The sequence below is a fragment of the Glandiceps talaboti genome, chromosome 5 (assembly GCF_964340395.1).
Source record: "Glandiceps talaboti chromosome 5, keGlaTala1.1, whole genome shotgun sequence".
In the NCBI taxonomy this organism is placed as follows: Eukaryota; Metazoa; Hemichordata; class Enteropneusta; family Spengelidae; genus Glandiceps; species Glandiceps talaboti.
The window spans coordinates 7,259,803-7,285,000 of record NC_135553.1 but is presented as its reverse complement, the minus strand read 5'-3'; the positions used below and the strand labels follow the sequence as shown (position 1 = coordinate 7,285,000).

Here is a 25,198-nt window from a genome sequence, read left to right as displayed (position 1 = left end):
TGGTTGGTTACCTTGTGAAGGGTGAAAACTAACAACTCGAAGGAGTCATGGCTATTGCTGTCTATGGGGATGACGACTTGTAGACGAATGCTGTAACTCTGTGGCCCCTTCTTTAGGCTGATGACTGATATCTGATTTATCATTAAATTTGCTGATCTAAGATGCACTTTCTTGAAATGCAATACTTCCTAGCATATTATACTCCCAAAGGCAAGTCTTGATTTTCAAAATAGTTATTTGATCACTTTCATATGCGAAATGAAATAGTTTTGCTTTCAAAGAAAACGTGTAACCATAGTCAGTTTGATATAGAAAGGAAAATACTTGTAATTTTTTAAAAATATATTTTATCCCCTTTTCGGAAAAACACATACCATGCATTTAGTTACTTATCTGAACACAAATTTCTCCTGACAGTCGACCTGTAGGTAGACACCCCACCCCCACCCCCAATGTAGATCTTCCCAAGCGATCAGAATATTGCATTGTAATATAGATATAAAATGCATCTTGGAACATCAGAGAACGTCCAGCAAGATAAAGCTCTTTATATTTCATCTTCCTCTTGGCATGATACTACAATTATGTTGAATAAACATTCACGTTTCTTATATAACAGTTGTAATTTAAATTGCCAATCATTTGTTTGCATTAATAAACATTTAAAAATTCATCAGCAATTCTGTCCTGTGTATAGATCTCGTTCATTTGATGTTGTGACGTCAAATAAGTCTTGAATTTGTTTACGTTGTGACAGGAAGAACACCGGTCCAGGATAGACAATGATAACATGATAATGGAAAGTTCAGTGAGATTTTCCTGTCTTTAGTAAACGTGTATTTCTCACTGGCTATGAACATGATGAACAAAGCTCGCTCAAACAAAAGCACTTGGCCCTTACCTCTGTGAGGGCGCTAACATAGCAGCGCTATCATTCTCATAATTTGTGCTGATCATTAGGTCTGTCAGCAATGGATACACGACATTCAGTGATACATGTTGCATGAGTGGACTTTTATTTTCATGAAAATTTAGAAGATAAGACAGGTCTGTCTAAGATAACAACAAAACAAACTAAATTAGAATCATAATCCTGACTAGTACGACTAGACTACACTTTTACGAGTGTAAAATAAAATCATGACTTGCACTGATATTCACTCTTTTTCCTAAATATGAGGTACAAAGAATATTCTCTATTACTTTGGTTTCAATGGAAACAAATACAGCAATCCTGGGTCTGTGATTGGAAGTCATTAGAAAGGACATATTACATACATACATAATCATACAAGTTGGCACTGAGGAAGACCTCAATTGTTAAGTCTACATTCTGCTACTACCTGTGTATTGCTAGATCTGGAAATGTATCTGTGTATCCTATTATATAAAAATACCTTACTTTGTCTTTTACAAACATTTCCAAAAAAAAGAGATTTTTTTTCTTCCAAATATTATATTTTCCCATTAGCTTTAAAAAACTGTAACAAATACAACATATATGTCAAGAAGGCTTCGATATGACTCCTTATAAATAGACTTGACCTTGGCTTGACACAGGACAGACCATTATGATACAGGGGGTACGGAAGATACCATTATCTTCCCTCGGTTTATTTCATTTCATATTATAGCTAATTTAAAAAAGTGTCCTGAGTTGTGATCGTTGCATGCATATTTTCAATCTAGAATCCTTTTCACATAGCTGGCTACATCCACAGTCCTGGTTTCATACGGTGAAATAAATCTATGTTCCTAAAAAGAAATACAAGAAAGTTAGATTTATTTATGTGTTTTTCAGACTATATATAAATGTCAGTTGTTAGTTTGCTGTATACAACCTACTATGGAAATCAAGTCAAAGGCAAAATATGATAGACGCAAACTAAAACTACCAAAGCTTGCTAAAACAAAACTGTTTGGCCATTGCTGAGTGAGGGCGCTAATACAGTTCAATGCCATATTATTGTTGCCCATGGTAGGTCACACAACACAAGTGGGTGATATTGATAACAGTGCCTTGAATATGTGGATATAACCACCCTGTAATGAAGATAGTGTAAACATTGAATGAGGTTGAATATGCGACCACTTGATGAAAACGTGCTATCAAAGATGCCACCCTACTGTGAGTGTACCAGTAACTACACCATGTCTATCTACGTTTGCCTATAGCTTGATTTCCATAGTAGTAGGTGTACAACCTGTAACATTACATAGAAATGTAAGTTACTCTGCAGTACATTTGATTACAAGTCAGAAATACAGATGATTAATATAAAAGTCATGCTTCTTTTTAAAAAAAACTTTTACTACTTCAGTAACAAGTAGCACTACTTGAAAGTAAATTATGACCAGGAAGTGAAACCAACAGCTCAGTACTACGCATCCTTCCAAATCGGTATTTCGTCACATCAGTGCAGTAACATCATATCTGATACACAATTAGTAGATACGACCCTACTGCACTGATTTGCAGGTGTTTCCATGGCTACTGTAGATAAATAGTTCAAACTTCTGTCTACTTTTTTTTTCTATTTCCAATCATGTAATTTTTTTCAGAAACTAACAAAATTTTTTTACACACATTTTGTCAATTGCTTTGAAAACTGACATGTTATAAGATTCTGTGGTAGAAAAGATTAAGAGCCTTTATTTTATCATGTAATGGATACCAACACAAGAAACAGTTGCTGGGTGATCCATATCAACACAAGAAACAGTTGCAAGGCAATGAAGGTCACACTGGGTCAATGATCATAAGAAACTTACCATCAACTGTGGATATGTTGGTCGATCACGGAAATCCTTCTTAAGGCTGGAAATGCAAAATAGAGATATAATTATTAGAAATATACACACAAAGTTGTGCAGACATACAAAATGATGGTATTGTCAGAGTGCGACAGAGTGTCTGTCACAGTGTATATGTCTATATTTTAAAAGCAAATATTGACTAAGTTAGGCCAATACCATTCAAACCTTCATATTTAGCTTTTGTCTATCATTCATCTTTCAGTGTTCCCACTATACCATTATATGGGAGTGGCACCAGTCCTTTGATTTGGAAATGACAAATATAAAATCTTGACTAATAGTCCATTTCTAGCCATCCTGTGACTTGCTTTTCTCAGTAGAGATCACTGCTTTTGACCATTACTCTGTGTAATCACATTTTATTGTAGACATCATCAAACGTAGAACTATTGCCTAAACTAAACTCATCATTATGGCGATAGCAAATTATGCATCAGCACATGTCTGCCTCTAATCACAAACCCGAGTTGGTGTCATATAGATAGCAACATCGCTTACAAATATAAATATTAAAAGGGGAGCAAAGTGAGGATGGATATGTCGCAGCAATATTTTTTATGCTTAATCAGAACAGAGAATATGCTTTCACCAACCCTGCAGCATACAACCTGTCTACAATAGCTATAAAAATTGACCAATCTGGAATAGAAGAAAGACTGGAGCAAAGCATCGTGGGTAAGTAAATAGTGATAGGAGCTCCATAGTTGGCCTCAGCATTGTTGAGGCATGGTTCAAAGAGGTTTGAAGCCCCTAACATTGTTTACCTTCCCATAAAGCCTCACCCCGGTGTAAAACAGAGCTTCAGAGCAACATAAGATAATCATTCTCGTTCTATTTCAGAGAGGTGATACCTGGCAGGATCAGTGAAAGTACCATTTTCACGGCTTTCTATGTGTAAGAAATGCAGTGATGATGAAATCAGCCTCACTTTTTGCTCTCCTAGTGCAATTCTAAAAACAAAGCATGACAGCTTACCATAGATCAATAAAGTCTACCAGAGCTGTTGAAAACTGCCCCTCTGGTAATTTAGGTGATGGTTCCTTGACAACCTGTCTCAACTGTGCAAAGGGTGTGCCCCACGATTCATACGGAAATTTACCAGTACACAACTCATACTGAAAATAAGAACACACACACACAACAAAACATGAAATTTACAACAATGACACCCATTCCTAAAGTTTAAAAAGCCTAGTTAAATTTAAGCTTGGAAAACAGTTGTCTGGGAGAGGTCTTGGAAAAGTTGAACCTGCATAAACAAGTGATTCTATGTAATATCTATTTTGCTCATCGATGTCAGTTATAGAGCAATATTCCCTATCATAAACAATCTATTCCTCAAAGAGTAGATTGAAAACAGATTGCAAACACTGGATTCTCAGTCAGTATAAAATGGCCACATACATGTAGATGAGGATTGGGTATTTATTTTGGGTTATAGAACAATTGTATCATTGCTTCCTACTTGAAAAATCGATGTGATGTGAAACAACACGAACCGAGTCCTTGTTTGTAACTCACTAAACTGCAAAAAGCATAATAAAAGTATAAACTGTTTGTTATTGTATGTACAATAACAAACTTTTTACAAATTTTGTAGCTTTTTTTCAATGTATGGAGTTACCAACACAGACTTGGATAATGTTGTTTCAAATTGATTTTTCAAGTAGGAAGCCATGATAAAATTGTTTTACAAATTTAAAAATCCAAAATAAATACCAAATCCTCATACATATGGCCACTATAAGGTAGTAAGTCATCCAGCTACAATACCTGTATTCTTGTATTCTGTTTCCAAAATATGTAATTGCAAAAAAACATAATCATCACAACTTGTTTGTGTATTATTAAATGTAAATTATGCATGTAACTTTTAGAAAGGATTGTGAATAGTATGTCAGTGATCCTGGTCAATTTTTTTGACTAAATAGAATCAGTCACCACATTTCACTTACAGTGCAAGTACATGTACACTCTAAAGATCAACTGGCTAGACTTGATGAGTGAATTCAAACTATTTTTTAACCTTCTGCTTCACTCACTACCTGCAAATATGCTTGTCATACTTCTACTATTCTGCTAGCTGAATGGACTTTCTTGCTGTGTGCGAAATATTACGCTGGTAATTGAGCCTACGGTTTACTAAGATAGACACAAACTAAAACTATTGCAGTAACATGTTGATACAACAGTAATAAGCTATTGAATGGACTTTGACTTAATTATAACACTATCGTAAGTCTCAGTAGAGAGGCGTCTCTGAAAACTAGTTTATTTAGAGTTCCATGAACTTGCAATGCTGTTTTGGGACTTGCAATGTTTATACTATGTTGATCACAGGATGATCAGATATCGCACAACTGAGGAACTGCTATCACCCATTTGTGTAATCTACCACATTGAAGATCAATAGATTTAGTTTGCATCTATCTTAGTAGACTGAAGGCTCGATTATCAGTGTCATAAATACACAATACACACTTCAATTCATACATACCATAGTGATTCCAAGACTCCATACGTCTGATTTGATATCATAACCTCTCTGATTGCCAGTCATCTCTGGATCTATACGTTCAGGCTGCAAAAGGAAAGAATTATTATGATTACAAATAACAATCAGATATATTGAAAACTAAGTGTTGCCACATAAAATGGCAAGATTTCTTCTTTACACAGAACTTCATAAAACCTGTTGTGGCAAGGATGCAAAGAAAACGTAAGAAATTGGATTTGAGAAAGGAGTGTTTTCAGCCTTTTGTGATGACACTCACAGACATTGAGAATAAGTCTGACATAGGTTACTGTTTAGTCTATAAGATACGGCATTCATGTCACGCTATCAGCGTTAGTCTGTAAGATACGGCATTCAGTTCAGGCTATCAGCTATAGTCTGTAAGATACCCTCTTGCTGTTTTGTATATAAACTATTTCACATGGTTGCCCTCTGAGTAACAGATGTCATAGCCAGGAAATATATGCTAACTACAAAACAAGAAACCACTTTATGTAACGTTGAGTAGTTTTAAATAAAGGCTGGTTTATTAACCCAGGACATGTCTTTCTTGACCTTGAATTCGAACCATGTATGATTTATACCTAACATCCGTGTGTTTAACCGATGAATATACATACAAAAATCCATGACAACCACAAGGGTATGGACACTTGCTATCGCCCTCACAGTCAAACAATAGTTAATATCATGATACTTACAGCCATATATGGTTTGCAGCCTGCATCCATTGTTTTAGCCACAGAATCCACGAGGTGCCCACTGATACCAAAGTCACACATCTTGACATGACCTCCCCTGTCAATCAATACATTGGAGGGCTTCACATCTCTGTGTATCACTTTAAGATGTGTCTGTAGATAGTGCAAGGCTTTAACAATCTGTTGAGTAACAATAAATTAAATGTCCACATTTTGCCCAGATTTGCCAATACGTTGTAAATTCGAAGACATGCTGATGGTGCATGTCCGGAGGAAGTGCTCCTCCCATAAGATGAATGGAGATGTGTCACCCAAATGAATCACTATGTTCATGAAAAAACCCTAAACGTGGGGCCATATTTCCATCTAAAAAATCTCTAAAACATTAAAAACACGGTAATGGGGTAACTTGGATGTACCTATTCCGCACTTAAACATTTTCTCAAATTCTGAAGGAAAAGGTAAAATCATCTTCAACAAGTCAAAGAAATCATGTCCAATATTATTAAAGCATCTTGCAGCGTCTGCCAAGCATATAGTAAGGTGTCCCTATATATGTAGGTAAGGACCTGTATAGTGCCCCCAACAGCTGGAATATCCATACTTATGTGTTTACCTTAGTCATTGGTTTGTTTTTTACTGAAAAGACATCCTTACAGATAGGTAGATATAAGAATACACACTTACAGAATATGCCATATATCCAAGAATTTCTTCTGGAATTGTCTCATTTTTTTCATAAACTTTCCTGTAAAATTTATCAAGAGACATATCCAACACTTCCATACAGATCCATACATCACCCTGGCAACAGGAAATATAGAGGTCAGAGGTTAGGGTAGTGGACCCATCAAGTTCTTTTGTTATTATTTCAAGAACACCAGAACAAGCTTTCATATGGTAAATAAGGTTTGGAAAGAATTATGGCGCTTTGAGGGAATTCATCCCTGTGATGCATTTTACATTAACTTTAGCATCACTCTCAATAATGTCATGATAGTGAACAGGAAAGCATTCTTTTTCACCTGTAAGGTATATGATAACAGCTTCAATTATTTCTTGAGACTAAAATTGCAAACCCATACATATACTGTATTGAGATTTTGTTATATAGCGCCCTCTATTGTCGATACTTACCTCTTGAAACATAGCACCATAGAAAGTCACTGTAAATTCACAATCTGAGCTACGCATGGCAACATCCATGTCCATTACAATACGTTTATCTTCTCGACTGTTGACTTGAGCTCTAATTCTCTGTAACCGTAACAAAGTTATTATTAATGGCTGACTCTGTGATCTGTAAGTATTTCTGATTAAATGTTGATACTTTCTCTTCTTATACTCTGACAATAAGGATTTGTTGATACTACATGTAGTATTGGTTAGTTCTTTCAAAGTGTTAACCCCCATGTGCAGTCACTTGTTTTCAGAGAAGTCCTTTAAGGTCTGTCCAAAAGTGATTCAATGTTAATGTGAGAAAATCAGCATTGTGTGGGAAAGTTACACTGAACACCAACAAACACAGTTTTCTGTCACCATGGCCAACCTAAACTGAAATAGTTCTACAGGTTTGACCTTGGTCTACAGCAGGTATCAATTAATCCTCTTTATACTGGGTGGGGAGGTCAAGGGAGTTAGGAGGAGGGCATTATTGCCAAATTCTTTCATCTTACCTTGACTGACATGTCTTGTACCACTGGGTGGGAAGGGGATTAGGAGGAGGGTATCCCATCAAATTCTTCCATCTTACCTTGACTGTTATGTATTGCACCACTGGGTGGGGAGGGGGTTAGGAGGAAGGTATCCCATCAAATTCTTCCATCTTAACTTGACTGTTATGTATTGCACCACTGGGTGGGGAGGGGGTTAGGAGGAGGGTATCCCATCAAATTCTTCCATCTTACCTTGACTGTTATGTATTGCACCACTGGGTGGGGAGGGAGTTAGGAGGAGGGTATCCCATCGAATCCTTCCTACTTACCTTGACTGCCATGTATTGTACCACTGGGTGGGGAGGGGGTTAGGAGGAGGGTATCCCATCAAATCCTTCCTACTTACCTTGACTGCCATGTATTGTACCACTGGGTGGGGAGGGGGTTAGGAGGAGGGTATCCCATCAAATCCTTCCTACTTACCTTGACTGCCATGATTGTACCACTGGGTCCATGTTTCACTTTTTCTACAAATCCATACGCACCACGTCCTAATTCTTCCATCTTCTCTAAATCATCAGCTTTGACATTAAACTCTTGGCCAGCTATGGTAAGTGTAGCCTTGTTATCTGCTGGTAGATTATCTGGTGGTCTGTTTAGAACACAAAATTTACAGAGACATCAAAACAGAACACACTAGGGTACATGTATGTACACAATGTACATGTGGATTTCAAACAGCTGAATCAACACATTGTATACTAGTATTTGGACTTTGTACAGACAAGGAATTGTTCATTTACCCTCACATGCCCTTTTAAAAATGATAGGGCCGAAGACTGTATAGAATAAGTTACATTTAAGGTATAACCTTGAAGAGATAATCACGACATGCAAACAATATATATATATCAATGAATTTTATAATTTAGATGAAATACCTACAACAGATATAGAATTTTCAATCTTCCTTCAAGGCCACTATCAAGTTCATGCTAATACAAACATATGGTTAAATTTGTGAAGCCATGTAAAACCATCCTCTTTTTATATGAAGGAAACTCATGTAAAAGTAGGTATATCTATTATCTGTATCAGATTGTATGATGTACATTTTGAATAGACAATTACAGGTAACATGATCAAAGAAAACAAGCCTGTACTTGTCAATTTGTGCACAATCAGATATGTTGCAATCTTACATCACATCATTGGGTAATATGTTTATGTTTAATTCTGTGATTGCAATATTCTCAAAATGACACAGGCTATTGTGTGTTTATTAAAAACATGGTGGTTGTGACACTTGCCATGTTACAATGTATGTGTGGCGTGTCAGTCACTCACTATGACAATGTATGTGTTGTTGTGTCACTCACTACATCACATAATGTACATGTATGTGTGGTTGTCACTACTGTATGTGTGGTTGTGTCATTCACTGTGACAATGTATGTGTGATTGTGTCATCCACTATGACAATGTATGTGAGGTTGTGTCACTCACTCTGACAATGTATGTGTGATTGTGTCATCCACTATGACAATGTAAGTGAGGTTGTGTCATCCACTATGACAATGTATGTGTGATTGTGTCATCCACTATGACAATGTATGTGTGATTGTGTCATCCACTATGACAATGTATGTGAGGTTGTGTCATCCACTATGACAATGTAAGTGAGGTTGTGTCATCCACTATGACAATGTATGTGTGATTGTGTCATCCACTATGACAATGTATGTGTGATTGTGTCATCCACTATGACAATGTAAGTGAGGTTGTGTCATCCACTATGACAATGTATGTGTGATTGTGTCATCCACTATGACAATGTAAGTGAGGTTGTGTCATCCACTATGACAATGTATGTGTGATTGTGTCATCCACTATGACAATGTAAGTGTGATTGTGTCATCCACTATGACAATGTATGTGTGATTGTGTCATCCACTATGACAATGTAAGTGAGGTTGTGTCATCCACTATGACAATGTATGTGTGATTGTGTCATCCACTATGACAATGTATGTGTGATTGTGTCATCCACTATGACAATGTAAGTGAGGTTGTGTCATCCACTATGACAATGTATGTGTGATTGTGTCATCCACTATGACAATGTAAGTGAGGTTGTGTCATCCACTATGACAATGTAAGTGAGGTTGTGTCATCCACTATGACAATGTAAGTGAGGTTGTGTCATCCACTATGTAAGTGTGGTTGAGGTTAAGTCACTCACTATAACACATTGAGATTGAGACCTTTCTTATAGCCCTTCCCAAGGTCTCTCACTAATACTCATTTTAGGATAACAATAATGAAATCCAACACATTGAGACAAAATTAAAAAATTCTCCATCACCCCTTTCCCTTTGTAATTTAACCCTCTGCACATACATACATACATACATACATACATACATACATGCATACATATGCACGCACGCAGACACACACACATGCACGCACACACATACATACATACACACACACATACATACATACATACACACACATGAACACATGCACGCACTCACGAACGCATGCATGAACTTAAACATACGTACATACACACACACATACATACATACATACATACATACATACATACATACATACATACACACATACATACTAGTACATACCTACAAATACATTACCAAATACTGTTTACTAAGTATTTCTGTTACTGAAAACACCTTCCAGCTCAACTTAGAGATCCAAACCAATAATGCTAATTACAATTTAACAGAATATGCAGTGTACATTAGTATATATATATTACGCCCTACTATCACTTCCTGCTACATGTACTTCAAAACTAAACACTACAAAAAAAAATATTTACACCCCCACAAAAAAAATGGGCACATTCCTATATCGGATATAACATGCTTTATTATTCATTACTTACAACATGCTATGGAAAGCATTGTATAGTAAAAACATACATGTACTACTGTAGACAAAATGCCACAATACAGCACTCATAAATTAGCTGCTGTAAAGATCTGTTTTGATTTACATGTAGTTAACTAAAACGTTGGTCACCTGAGTATTTTGACTGAATCATATTATACTAATGATGACTAAAGATGTCTAAAATATGTCTATCATTTCATTAATTCACGGTGCTCAGAAATGTGAAGGACAGACTTCTGTACTTTGACACCATGTCCAAGAGAGAACTCTTGAATATTTTACATGTACATATCGTTGAAATGAACACGTTATTGTAACATACATATTCAGATTAATAATCTAAATAAACACAATCTTTTATTAAATAATTATGTATCAAATTATATTTTCAAACCAAATGATTACACACTTCAGTTATTTAGTTAAATCTGAATTATTTTTAGTGACTTTATGTAATTTGAATTTCATTTCAATAAAATTCATAAGCTATAATTATTAGTGTAGTTTTCATAATGATAAGATAAATTCTCTGGTTAACTGGTAAACCAACTTAAAAGTCACTCTTAGAGTCTTATTTCAAATATGAAAGTAATGTACAAAGGAATGTCACACACAGTGTATGCCATTGTTATGGCTTGAAATAAATGCCATGGTCTCCATAGTAACAATTCAGTCATAGACAATAGGAATTTATTGTTGACAAATATGCGACAAAAACAGTGACAAATGAGTTGGGCTAATCCGAACAAGTCCACCCACTCCACCATTGAAAATCTTCACATAGTATTATTTACCAGGGTGACTGCAGCATTTTTATTATGGGCGATAAAATCAACCTAAGTTCCCAAATCATTTTACTGAAGTTCCCCACCAAAACTCCCCACCAAAATTATGGTATAATGTCTTGGAAACTATGCCAGTTTTACCAGATTCCCCACTTTCTGTTACTGGGGTTCACACACCTTGTAGCAAAAACACTGGACTGCCTTTAGAAGTATAGAAACTATCTGAACAGTAGTAGCACTTGACTTAGAGCTATGTGTAGTGTAGACGATAAAATAAAAATTCAGACAGCCAACCAACCAAGTTAAATAACTGACATTCCACCACTAAGCCAAATACTTAACTTTGGCATTTATCTTGAAAATTTTACAAGTGTCTCTTTTCCAATAAATGAAAACTAAACATAAATTCATGTACTTTTTACCATAATTTTATATTTTATATCAAAGCCGAATAGGTGGAAACTGGAACGCTTTCCTGTGAACTTGTACTGCTGCAAAAATTAGAGTATTCAATAGTACTGTGTGCACATTGTAACAGGTTCACTACTGTTACATTTGTACCTTTGCATACATGTGATAAGTGCATGTATTATATCTTTTGCCCCCAAAAAATGAAATGAACATGTAATATCTATGAGCACAATAAATCTGATTAATATCTGACAGTAAAGGCTAAATTTGCATTATTTGAAATCTTTGAAGTCTAATTTTTCATAGATTTATACATTCTGTTACCTTTGCAGCTGGGTCAGTACTTGGTCAACACTTAAATATTTCCTTATTTGGAATGTGATAGACAATGCAAGTGTAAACATAAAAAACCTATGTTAGACACTGAACACAACCATTCAGTCTGCCTCTACATGTACAACGTATATGAGATCAAAATCACATTGTCATTGAATATAAAGACTCACTACTTCTACATGTACTTACTTTGGACTTTCTGCCCTGTCAACTTTAAATCCCGGTAGTTTTGGAGGTTTCCTCCTTCCTGTAATAAAAACAATTTGCTTTATGCTCAGTACATGTATATATATATTTACATTACATATATTTATATTTCATATTAAATATATATACCGGTATACACATCTTCTGGATTAAAAAAAATTCTTTAGTTTGGGGGTGGTGGTGGTGGTGGGGAGCTGAACCAATTTAGTTCTCATCTCACAAAAATGATTTTAATTTGTTAGCACAGTTGACTGCATACTAGGGATTGGCTAAACAATTTGTTATACGTACAATATACCGGATTTGTGAGTTCAGTCACTTGCAAGTGATGTATGCTTCATTAAGAAGAATACAGCGAGTACTTTTTAAAAAATTATATGCAACAAAAATTATGCCCAAAATTGAATACACTTAGCCTGTGCCCCTTTAAAATGAGTTGGATTACAGAGTGTATTTTGGAGACAGCAAAATTGATGATATGCTCTTTAGGCCTTTGGTACACATGTACATTGTAAGAATGTTACCAGTTGAGTAATTCTGAATACGTACATGCATCTCAAATTTACTTTGTTCAGATTCAAGTGTATATACTATAATGAAGGGATCACTGACAGCTTCATAACAACAACACAAATCTCACTAATTTTCCTTGGTTACAATATTTATGACTAGTATATTCAATTATGAATGTTATTTAATATGGATGCTGCTGACTACTTTTAAAGGCCATTTATGGACCTTAGTACACTATATGTTTATTTTAACAACCATATTAAAATATATCATAAATGATCCATAACATTTATACACATGTACAAACAGGCTAGTAATTTAAAACTGTAATACTACATGTATGTATTCATGTAACTTACAGTCTCAATGTTAGTAGGAAACTGTGAAATGGAGAATATTTGGTGGTGGTCAAAATAGTTGGATGGTTAAGGTGGGGTGTGGATATGGGTGGGATCATGGATGGGGTGGGTGGGTGTGGGTTGGTGACAGCAGATAATCCAGAAAAAAGAAATCTGTACTAAAGTACAATGCGTAAGTTAAGGTTTCTGTGACTAAGACTGGTCTGCATGTCCACTACAAATATACTATAAATTTTACATGGTTGTCTTAATCATTTAATAGCTTTTATCTCAATTCTCATTAATAGTTTCATACAGTCACATGTTCTTGTTACTGGATACATGTATTATGATCCTATACCTAAGTATACACATTGTGTAATACAAACATTATATGATATTATCACATTGTGAGCACTACATGTATTTCCTGTTTTCCTAGTCTTTCACACCCTGGCAACTTAGAGGTGAAATCTGGTACATTTTTAGACACTTTTAATGCATGCATAGATTATTTTTGGAAGGGAACTCTACCCAAATGCCATATTAAGCAATTTATTTATCTAGTTTATCAAGTACTTGCCCTAAAAAAAATACCATTTGAATTTCAACAACACATGTATATATCTCTAATTGTTTTTTTCAACATTTCTGTTTCGTTGGATGTTTCAGAGAACAAAATCAAAATGAAAGAGGAAGATGTGATGAAACTACTGACAGACTGGTAAACATTCAATAATTTTGGCAGGACCCTTGATAAAAAAAACAACTCAAGGGAACTAAGGTAGTACTTTAGACAAATGTGATGTAGCTAGCATCGTTTCTTAGATATGAATTATACAAATGTAATTTGGGAAACAATAGACTGTAAGATATGTCATAATGTTCTGCCCTCATCTGCCTCCTCTCACACATGGAAGGGGTAGACCGATGTGTGAGGGCACCCCATCATGGCGTACCTTACAGACTAGGGGAACAATAGCCCAGGGTTCAATTCAATGCATACAGGATTTAATACAAACAAGGAAATTCTTGTCTGTGGATTCAAGCATAATTAATTTCATCAAAAATTATTACAATGAAGTTTTTGAAGGATTACTGCTTTCCTATATTAAAAATTTAAGATGATAAATATTATTACTGTATTATTATTATTATTATTATTATTATTATTATTACTATTTGAAAATTAATATAAAAAACATTATTTTTTAGTTAGATCAAGTTTAGGAAACCAGCTACATGTATCTTTCTTTCTGAGCATTGTAGGATAGTTTTATAATAGCGATACTGTCATCACCATGACAATGGAGATGAAGATGACAAAAAACAATCATCATCTTCATCATCATAATGATCCTGTACAGTATCATCAAAGGATAATGATTTTGTAAAAGTACAGCCACATTTAATCTATATATAAATGTTCTCACCAAATAATAATGATAATGCTGGGGGGGGGGGGTGCATCACACAAAACACATTATCATGAACATTAACCAGTCTTTCCAAAAAAATATGGGGGTAGAACATGTAATACTCTATACAGATTGGGAGAGCTCTGACTCTTAACATGTAACTAGGACAGGGTTGTGTATGGATCACCTTCAAACAAAAAACCAGACACTTTAAAGTAAATAAGTGTGGTGTACTAGAATATGCATAAACACATGGCTACATATCTGCTAGATATGCCAACATTTGTACAAGCTCTCAATTTGTGTGAATACCTCCCCCACCCCAAACCCCTACCCAATGACCTTATGACATATGCAATGTACCTGTTCAACATAGCTAAATACATTTGTAAGTCTGAACTATATATGACATTCCTTGTAAACTATTTGGAATTTTAGATATTTGACAACTACTATGTACATCCACAGTCATCTCCCCCACCAGCCTCCCCCCCACCCCAACCCCTCTCCTTGTGTACATGTACATTATATGTGCATTTATGGGGCAATACTACATGTATAATGCTCAGTAATACATTTACAGTTTCATCATGTACCGTTCCCTCCCTCACAGTGCTTATTTTTATGGTGACTGTACTCTCACAAATATTTCTCAATAATTTTCAATGTTACTACAAAGAGCAACACATGGTGATAATGACACATTTTTAGCTTTTGTGCTCTGTGCTAACTTCGGATCTGAACGACAAAATATCCAATATTAGCATGGATGTATCTATCCATGCTTATAAACTTATAGACTATAGTTTCGTCAGGGAGTGACAGGGTGTACGTGACGGACTGGTGGGTTGGGTCACACAACAAAATAACGCCGGTATTTTCTCAATCTTAGTTTGAATCCACCATATAAAGTTGCTGTCCATAAATTATTAAAATGTTGCTATTCGCATCCATATGGGCGATGGGCGTCTGTATAGTACGCACTGGTCCCTTGATAGAATACAATACACTATGCGTTTGTAATTGTGGTCAAAATTGTTTGCATACAAATACAAATACAACGTTACCGTGTCTCCCGGCTGACATCTCGTCTTCGACAATGTCCCTTCACAGCCGGTATTGTCAGTTCTGCTGATGGAAGCACAAAACCCGCTGTCCTCAGCAGGCATGAACCTTTCAGTTCACGACAGCAACGGGGGAAAACCGAATCTCTACCGACTCACTATCCTATCCACGAATTACTCACACCTTCTTTGGAAGTTAGAATGACCCCGTCTCGTCTGAGTCACACAAACTTTAAACGACGTGACACAACTCGCTTATGTACCCAAAGATCTTTCAGGAGGGTGTATATAAAATAGAAATGTTCACGAAAGTTGGATCGGCTTGTCTTTTCACGATACCGGTGGCAGGACAGTACGGCCGCACACCATTGCAACCAACCCTGCCCTTACACTTTTTTCTTCCGGGATCAGAATGAGTCAGCGAAGGGTGTCCCCACCGGATGTGACGTAATAATCAGGATCTAGGAAATTAAAACCCGGTCTTAAGATTATTTCGAATATTTTGGAGCATAAGAAAATGTGCGAATCTGTTTCATGTCCATGCTTACTCGACAGTTCATTCATAACAGTGTGACTGTCGATGACTCATTCTTGTACAAGCATTAATCATCATAGGCATCATTAAATTCTCTCGATGTAGCTGATGAGGGCGCTGTATATCATATCTGCATTTTACTCAGCCCGTGTACCGACTAGAGGGGTCTAATATTGCAGACAAGTTTTTTTTGTCTGTAGTTATGATGGTATGCTCAGGCTCAGCTAGTGATGTTTACGGAAACAACCAAAATAAGTAAATACTGCAAACATCACCAGCATAACGTTTCTCGACTACAAGAATTACTATATTTGTTTTCCTTTTTAAATGGTCACTTGTACGCGACATATAGCAGAAATAGTATAGCAGACATTCGTGTAGAGAAACATCGCGCCGTTAATATACATGTGCTGATTGTAGTTACTCTGCTGTTGATGTTTGTCAGTTTTATTTATTTATTTATTTATTTATTTATTTATTTATTTATTTATTTATTTATTTATTTATCTATCTATTTACTTATTGTCCGTTTGTTTGTTTGTTTGTCTGTCTGTCTGTCTGTTCATGAACAAGTGTCATTGTCATCATCATGACTGTAGATGACATCTACAGTCAAGACTCTTGCTTATTCTTGCTGTTCCACAAAATATTACGGGTGGGTGAAAATAAATATACTTTTTATTTGGATGTCGGAACTGAAAATTTGGGTCGGTTGGGTAATCAGAACCAGAACAAATTGAATTGGATCACCGTATATAAACACGATCTCTTCAATATGTACTCAGTACAATCCCCAGTAATTATCCCAACCAAACATCAAAACAATCTGGCAACTAGTTTTATAAGTCAATTACACAGAGGGGTACTCACACTCTAAACGTTTCACTACATGCCTATAAATAACACTTTCTGATTCTAAAATATCCAGTATATTAATATTAGGTATAGGGGATACTGACATCAATTGTCTTGGTAACATATTTTTGCTACAAAGCAACTTCACACATGCTCTATTTTCACATTTTTCTGAATGATTGTATATATGTTTCGCTAATTTCAGTTGACCTACATATTTCAGTTGGGAAGAATTGAGATTTGTGAATGTATCAGAGGACTAATTGAAAACTTGAGTTACATGGAATGGATGTGAATATTGAGGAAAGAAAAATGTAGAGGGTCAGAAGCAAATCCGAAACAAATTGTATGAACTCAATCGACGCCAAACGATGAAGTAGGAGTAGTAGTGAGCAGACCATGGATATATATACATATGCGAATGAATTGATATAAAATATCATGGGAAAACATATCTATAAAGCCTTTTTTCGGGCAAAGAGAAAGACAGAAAGCTGCAAAACCATACAACTGGGTGACCTCCTGATGATGGTTTCAAGTGATGACTCCTGAACAGTACTAGGTTTTACTAGTAATACACAACCAGGAGTTCAATAGTAGTCAAATTGCATTGTATTGGTCTGCCAAGCTAAGTATTTAGTTATTAGTTCTTGAGGATGAACCGCAATCCGAGATGGACTGTTGATATGATGATGTATTGTCGTTAGTGTTAACACATAATAGATTCATATGAAAACTACTACCTGATCTGGGTTCATCATAGACTATAATAATGTCACCTGTCCGTGCACTTGGTTTGGGGAAAGGGAGATTAGACTGCGCCCACAACGGCTAATCTGTCAGTTTTGGGAAAGGGAGATTAGAGAGCGCCCCCAATGGCTGATGTCGGTCTAGGGTCATCATCATTAGACAAGTACTACAATTGGGTACATGTATAGCATTACTGTGTTAATAATAAAATGCTCATTATTTTGCTAATGCTGTTCTCGTAAACAATGGTTCAAGGGTCACAGCCACTAGTCATAGTATTCATGCATATAAAGCTTAACAGGCAAGTTGGGTGACCAATGGTTTGTATTCTATATATGATTTTGTTCTGTCGTATAGGGGCACAGCTGGTCTTCTATAAATGCCACGAAAACAAATCTGACCAGAGCAGAGCACGTTGATGTAATGTACCAAGTATTGCAGAAAACTGAACTGTGCATTCTTTATTCAATTTAGTAGAAATCATTTATTATGCAAAGTTCAACATAACAAATTATTTACATATGCAAATGATGTGTATAAAAAACTATAATGACAATTTAAATTATATCTAAAATAACTTTTTCCAGGCAATATCAATAACACAGGGGTGAAACTTTTTTCCCAATTTTTTTAATTTTTCTCTTTCATGTACATGTAGTTCAAAATTAAATTTCTGAGTCCCTTTCAAGATCTGTGATGTAATTGCATAAATATGTTTTCAATATTAAAGTGGGTTATTTTGCAGATGATGATAAGACATTGTTAGGATATATTTGGGTTTCAAACATTGACATGTACAGAAGTACAAAAAGAAGGATCTGTATGTTGGTGGTTTGTAAAGACATTTACTCCATGAAAATCTATGTGGCCACGAGTTTGAGAAATTAAGACTTAGGAAGATGAAATGACATCATCAGTTTGTGTAGCCACAATCTGATGTTATCATCAATGTGTGAGGTTAAAGCAATGTCATCACTATATTTTGTGTTGTACAATTTGCAGTGATATTTATTTTCATCATTTTGTGTGACCACAAATGTCAAATTACTTGTACCATCAGTTTGTGTACTCACAATGCATTGGCATCATTATTTTATGTGACCAAAATGCAATGACATCATTATTTTGTGTCTAAAATGCAATGACATTATTATTTTGTGTCTAAAATGCAATGGCATAATTATTTTGTATGACCACAAGGTAATATTACCACCAGTTTGTGTAGCCATAAAGCAAATATATTACATATTTGATAAATTACAAAAATAAACCCCTGATGATTAAAGCTAACAAAGGATCTTGGAAGAATTGATCAATATTAGTTTGACATCTAGTTTCTAACTTTGCCCATAACTGAAACAGATGTCTTATTTACTAAACTCTAATGCCGCTACATGGTAATACAGTGAACTTTACTTTCCTTGAAGTGAATATTTGAATGAAAAATTAACAATAGTTAAAGAAACAAAAACAGACTCTTCCATGTATGACAAAAACATAATTAATAATAAAAATGACTTTTATTGCGCAGAAATTATAGGCTTACAAAATACTCTATACTTCTCTGCAAATGTACAAAATATCAAAATTTACAAGTCAAATGAGCCACAAAATAGATAATGTAGAGAATTGCAAAACAAATTTCTGTCTAGGGCCACAAAATTGTTCTTAGGAACTAGTCAAGCTTGTGGCCCCAAAGAAGAACTCAATGTGATTATGCAGTGCAGTGTGTTGCGTCAGACTGAGAGCTTGGAAATTAACAAGAATTGTGTCAACAACAAGAGATACAATGTCAGGATTTATTTGCAATCTACTTTTCAGTAAAAACTAAGGACTGTAGTATTAACTTACTATTACACCAGGTTTACCATAATTTATGTTTCTTTTGAATATAAAATCCCTACATCAGAATTCCATAATAGAACACTGGAAAACCTGAACTCCTAAATAGATAACTTCTGAACCAGTCAGTTGAAGGTAAGATCCTCTCTGTGACATTTCACTTTACAGTAGACTTTATCACAAGTAAGAGGTGGCAGTCACTCTAGTATTGTCCAAGAGTTATTGTCAGTGATAACTTATACAGCTATGTTGTAAGAAATACTGATAATTTAGTACTTCTGTACACAGCTATATTATCAACACTTTTATCGATAGATTTCCATGGTTACTTCACTATCAAGTAGAGATGTTCATCTTGGATGGATCAAATGGTGTACCTTTGAATGGAGAGCCTTCTGCATCCCATGCTTTTTCCAAAATTGTATGCGTTTCCTGCAAATACGAACAAACCCATTGTTCAAGTATGAGATAGATATTCTTGCTAACAACATGTGTAAGGCATGTATGATGTATGGTTTTTGAAGACAGAGACAATCACCGCATATAATATTTTGGTCATACTTTCATTTGGTCGATAACTTGATTACCATAATATCCAGCACAACTTCGCCATGATATCAATATCCCACTAACACATAACTTAGTGCTTATTGTTTTTACTTTGCCTCTATGCATGGTTTGTTTCCTAAATACAAGTGTTAAATTTTGGACAAACAATAATTGTAATCATGGTAGTTTTTGATGGTTTGATGATCAATGTATCACCAGTCTGGATTGTGTAAATAAGAAGTATTTTTGTGAATATTCGAGTCAAAGATTTAGTGTTATAAGTTTTGAGTCAATACTTCTATGGAATGTAAGCTACCAGATACGGCCAAAAAAAGAGAAAAAAATTGTTTCTGGTCAGGACAGTTTGTTTAAAATAGTGTGACGATGCGATTTTTTTTTTTTTAATTCTCAACAAACTCAGTCTACTATTTATGACAGTTACTGTTCTTTTTATTCAGTACTTTAGAGCAAGAGTGTATGTGGGGCAAATGTCATTTGCTTGTTCAAGATTGGCTCAGCAGTTGTCTTCACTGAACGTCTGAAGTAGGGAGGGTTATTTTTGTGTTTACCCATGGATCTGCAGACTGTATGGGCTGGACAAACACAAAAAAAGTGATGCATGCACTGACCAGAAACACTTTTTTTTGGGCCAAAGTAAGGTAGATACAAATTTAAAAAAAAAAAAATATTTTAAAAACCTTTTAAAAAACCCTAAAAATTAAAACTAATGTTGATAGATATGGACATGGTAGATTACACAAGTGAGTGACAGCAGTGTCTTGGTTATGTGGATATAATTTGCCCTGTAATAAAGACAGTGTAAACACAGAAATGAGATTGAATATGTGAGAAAGATCCACTATCAGAGATACTGCTCTACTGTGAGTACAATTACATCAACGCCAATTTACAGCTGATATCAACATGTTGCAATAATAGTTTTAATTTGTGCCTATGTTAGCTATCAGACAGCTGACGTGCCACCATTGTAACTTTCATTTCATTACGTGGAATGGATATAGGAAATTACCTTCATTATATTTTGCATAGCCTATTCAACACATTACATAGATGACAACTTAATAATACTTACAAGTTCCTTACTGCTTGGTTTCCCTGCTTTCTTTTGTTCAAAATCAAACATAGCTTGTCTCCAGCCTGCCTGTGCATCATCATCCATCTCGTGTAAATGTCTTGTAGGATCAATATCATCACGTTTGATTTCTTCCTCTCCTTCCAACACGGCTAGCCACATCTTTTCTAAATTCTTTTCTAAGTTAATCTGCAAGTTCAACCATGTTTAAAAGCAAGAATGAACGATGAAATACTTTCAAACTTTGGTAATTAATCCAACCAGATTTAACATTGCACACAATCTAAATTTTGTAAATTCATTCAAACTTTGTGAATCCATTCAGTTTTATTAAGTTTTCTTGCAAAATAAAAATCTGTATTTCTGCTGCTTTTTAGCACTTCCTCACTTACATTTGTCACTGTCAATTTGGGAATAATCATTTTATGTTCACTTCAAATCTAAGTGAGAAAAACAATTTTCTGGGAGCACTTAGAAAATTTTGGTCCAGAACAATAGAATGAGACTATCAAAACCTTATGGCTCTACTGATAAGATAGTAGTAATCCACGACCATGGGATTCAAACATTGGGGTTTAAGTTTTCAATACAATTGACTCTTCTAAAAAGTAAACAATCACTTTGCATACTAACAAAAAAGGCACTATTGTTCTCAACCCCAAGCTAGGTCTCCTAACAAGATACCTTCATTTCTATCTCAATACATTTCATATCTGACCTGTATTCCAACACCTGGTACCAAACTCCACATAGACTCTTCTCGTCTGATGTCATACGTCAATTTGCCTTCCATCAATATTTCGGCATCTTTATCAATGACACCAGGCTTTACTGACACTTTGAGATGTTTTTTGCCAATATCAACTTGTATGTCCTTGGCACGCTTGACTTCTTTTGGTACAGGTACTGTTATGTCAACATCTGTAAATGACTGGGACCATGAGTACTTGTCTCTGATGGCACCATTGTAACAATCCGACTTCTGAGATGTCACCTTAGGAAGACCACTGTCATAAACATATTCTGTTATCAGTATTTTTACATCTAATCCTTAAGTTTAAATGTCAGACAGGTTTGAGATATGGGGATGGTTGGAAGGATGAGGGGTGAGGGTTGGACAGAGAAAAGGTGGTTCAATGGGTAACATGGTGTACTTTACACTTTTGATTGTAAATGTCCTTAATGTCAAAAACAGTGTTTATGTGAACTAAAACACAGAAAAGAAGAAAACAATATTTGGACCCAATCTGATACAAAAATATCAGAACTATATACACTGGTCCAGGTGTATTCATTGATTTTGGCTAGTCATAATACATGTAATACTTATTTAGAAATAGAGAATAAGCAATCAACCAATCGAATACTACCTAGAAAAAGCAATTAACCAATCACAGGCATAGAGATGAAGCTATCAACTGACCATAAAAATATGGAACCTATACAGGACTAAGCAAAAAAGACATACATGTATACAACAAATGGTACATTCCTCCCTACATGTATCAAGCTGTCTCTGAAAAATCATTTAACACATACAGTGAATTTCTCAATACCATACAGCTTTTTTGTTTCATACAACCACACAGAAACCAACAAGAAACCGCATATGCCACACTTCAATAGCAAGATTGCATATTTGCTACATTTATTTTAGTCTAATTGAAATAAACCATTTCAATGTATTGCAACTCCATGCAGACATTTTAGCACCAATATTTTTCTTTGTACCAAACACCCAATGAAGGGTGCATAAAATGTTATTTGCAGTGTTCATTTGATGTCTGTATGGTGGCACATGTAATTTATTTCACTTAGACAAAATGTAGCAAGAAACTGTTCTCATTCAATCTTGCTATCTCAAAGTGTAGCAAGTCCAGTTTCTTGTTGGTTTCTTCGTGGCTGTATCAAACAGAAAAGCTGAATGGTATTTTGAAATTGACAGTACCTTTCATAAGGGGCAGATTTTGGTTTTACTTTGTCTTTTTCAACTCCAGATTTTGTTGTTTTTTGCTCAGGAAGACTTTGAGTTTTATCTTGACTACTTGTATCACAAGAAGTATTCCTTGTGTCATCATCCCGTGTATCAACTTCAACTGTTTCCACTGCTCTTGGAGGTACTAAGCAAAGTTTAAAATGGAAAAATCTGGGTTATTTTTTCAATTGCTCTTTGTGCTATGCAATTGCAAAATATACATACATCTGATTAGGCCTAATAAATAAAATTGTGTGATTCCGATTAAGCTCAATTTTAGAAAAGTATGTGCTAGTAGGTAGATTTTTTATTTTATTTTATTACATTTCTTTTTTTCATGTGTGTCTAGTTCAGGTAGTTATGTTTTCCGTTGTTTTCCATATGGTCTCTGTGTTATTGGTTTACAGCCATTACAGATTGGAAGAACAGTTTTATATTGTCTTTTTAAGTTTCCGCATCCACTATTTTTGGCAAGACTTCACTAATTTTTTCTTAAATGTGTAAAAAAAAAAAGATGGCAATGAAAAACTAGGTGGGATCAGGTAACTGGAACCAAACAATTTTTTTTAGGCCTTAGTGCAACTATATGAAGAATGAATGAAAACAAATAAAAACGACAACAAAGACCCAAAAACTTTTGATAACGGAACTTGACCAAATCATGCCATGGTTAAGGAAATCCTGGTAACCATGGTAACCACACTGTGTAACGATAGCATTCAGAAAAGCAGAGTTTAAACCCTAATCCTGCCACAGCCATTATCTTTTACAAAGAACTTGACATGAAGAGGGCTAAGGTTTGTAAAAAAACTAACAACCTTGTACCTTGAGAGGTGAAAGCCCATCTGTCTCATCATCAGGCACATCAAATATTTTGTAACAAGCATGATTTACAGCATGTACTTAGCATAGCACTTCACTTACTTTCTCCCCTTGTCATCTTGTCTTCATAACTTTGCTCCATGATACTCTTTGCAATCTGTTCATAACGTGTCACAGTCTTATCAAAAGAAATTACACATTGTTAAATGAAAAAAAAAATAAAGCACACGATTGAAATCTTGATGCAAAATTTGCTATGTAAGATACACTAGGCACAATGGATTACAAATAATTTTTTTTTCCAATTTTGTTCTGCTGAATTTCAACTGATACTTCTTTCCTACAGTTTAGCAGGATCCCCATGCCCCCATAAAGTAGAAACATATATGTTGTCCCACCCAGACTATTGAAAACACTAACCTGGCCTAGATTGCCATATCTGCATACCTCTATTTCCTCAGTGAAAATGAAATACAACGAAGAAGTGCCAAGACCTAGCCTGTTTTTTACTGTGTGGTTGAGATACATCGTTAGCTGGTCATACCTAGCCCTCATATTCTCCACTTGTCTTGAGAATATTTTCAAATAGGTAGCCACATCCCCCCAAAGTCATAACATTATGCAGTAGAGTTAAATTTACAAGCCATACATGTAAATTAACATGTGTCCACTTCAAGTTTTGCCTCAAGTACCATAATGTGTGTATATTTACATACTGATTCATTTGAATAATGACAGTCAAACTATGTTGTCATGGTACATGTAGAAAGGACTCCACACCAGGCTATTGGGCAAAAATTTCAATCCGTTATTATTAGCTACGACAATTGTAATCACAACAAGCAGAGAGTACGAGAGCTAGGAGGTATCGGACCAGCTAATGGTGTATCTCGACAGTGCAGTAAACAGGCTAGAGGACTAGGAGGTATGACCAGCTAATGATGTATCTCGACAGTGCAGTAAACAGGCTAGAGGACTAGGAGGTATGACCAGCTAATGGTGTATCTCGACAGTGCAGTAAACAGGCTAGAGGACTAGGAGGTATGACCAGCTAATGGTGTATCTCGACAGTGCAGTAAACAGGCTAGAGGA

At 35.3% G+C, this 25,198-nt stretch overlaps 3 protein-coding genes across 4 annotated transcripts in view; 1 reads left to right on the top strand and 2 right to left on the bottom strand.

Annotated features, from left to right (window-relative positions):
• LOC144435968 (uncharacterized) overlaps positions 1 to 565 on the top strand; it is a 3,686-nt gene extending 3,121 nt beyond the window's left edge. Inside the window, exon 4 of the mRNA XM_078124613.1 lies at positions 1 to 565. This exon is cut by the window's left edge and continues 52 nt beyond it. Within this exon, the coding sequence (XP_077980739.1) occupies positions 1 to 25 (25 nt within the window). The 3' untranslated portion in view covers positions 26 to 565.
• Positions 566 to 1,004: 439 nt separating this feature from the next.
• Positions 1,005 to 16,240, bottom strand: LOC144435981 (dual specificity mitogen-activated protein kinase kinase 6-like). The gene is made up of 10 exons (XM_078124632.1): positions 15,689 to 16,240; positions 12,335 to 12,392; positions 8,172 to 8,340; positions 7,171 to 7,290; positions 6,721 to 6,837; positions 6,034 to 6,213; positions 5,315 to 5,398; positions 3,793 to 3,932; positions 2,773 to 2,818; positions 1,005 to 1,755 (listed from the first exon to the last, which is right to left on the bottom strand). The coding sequence occupies exons 1-10, from the start codon at positions 15,705 to 15,707 to the stop codon at positions 1,681 to 1,683; spliced, it is 1,008 nt and encodes a 335-aa protein (XP_077980758.1). The 5' UTR covers positions 15,708 to 16,240; the 3' UTR covers positions 1,005 to 1,680.
• Positions 16,241 to 19,437: 3,197 nt separating this feature from the next.
• Positions 19,438 to 25,198, bottom strand: part of LOC144435136 (nudC domain-containing protein 3-like) — a 7,591-nt gene continuing 1,830 nt past the window's right edge. For both annotated transcript variants that reach the window (XM_078123700.1, XM_078123699.1), the window contains 5 exons: positions 24,209 to 24,284; positions 23,258 to 23,429; positions 22,028 to 22,316; positions 21,310 to 21,498; positions 19,438 to 20,099 (listed from right to left, as the gene is read on the bottom strand). In XM_078123700.1, the coding sequence (XP_077979826.1) occupies positions 20,004 to 20,099; positions 21,310 to 21,498; positions 22,028 to 22,316; positions 23,258 to 23,429; positions 24,209 to 24,284 (822 nt within the window). In that variant the 3' untranslated portion in view covers positions 19,438 to 20,003. The remainder of the gene's footprint in view (positions 20,100 to 21,309; positions 21,499 to 22,027; positions 22,317 to 23,257; positions 23,430 to 24,208; positions 24,285 to 25,198) is intronic.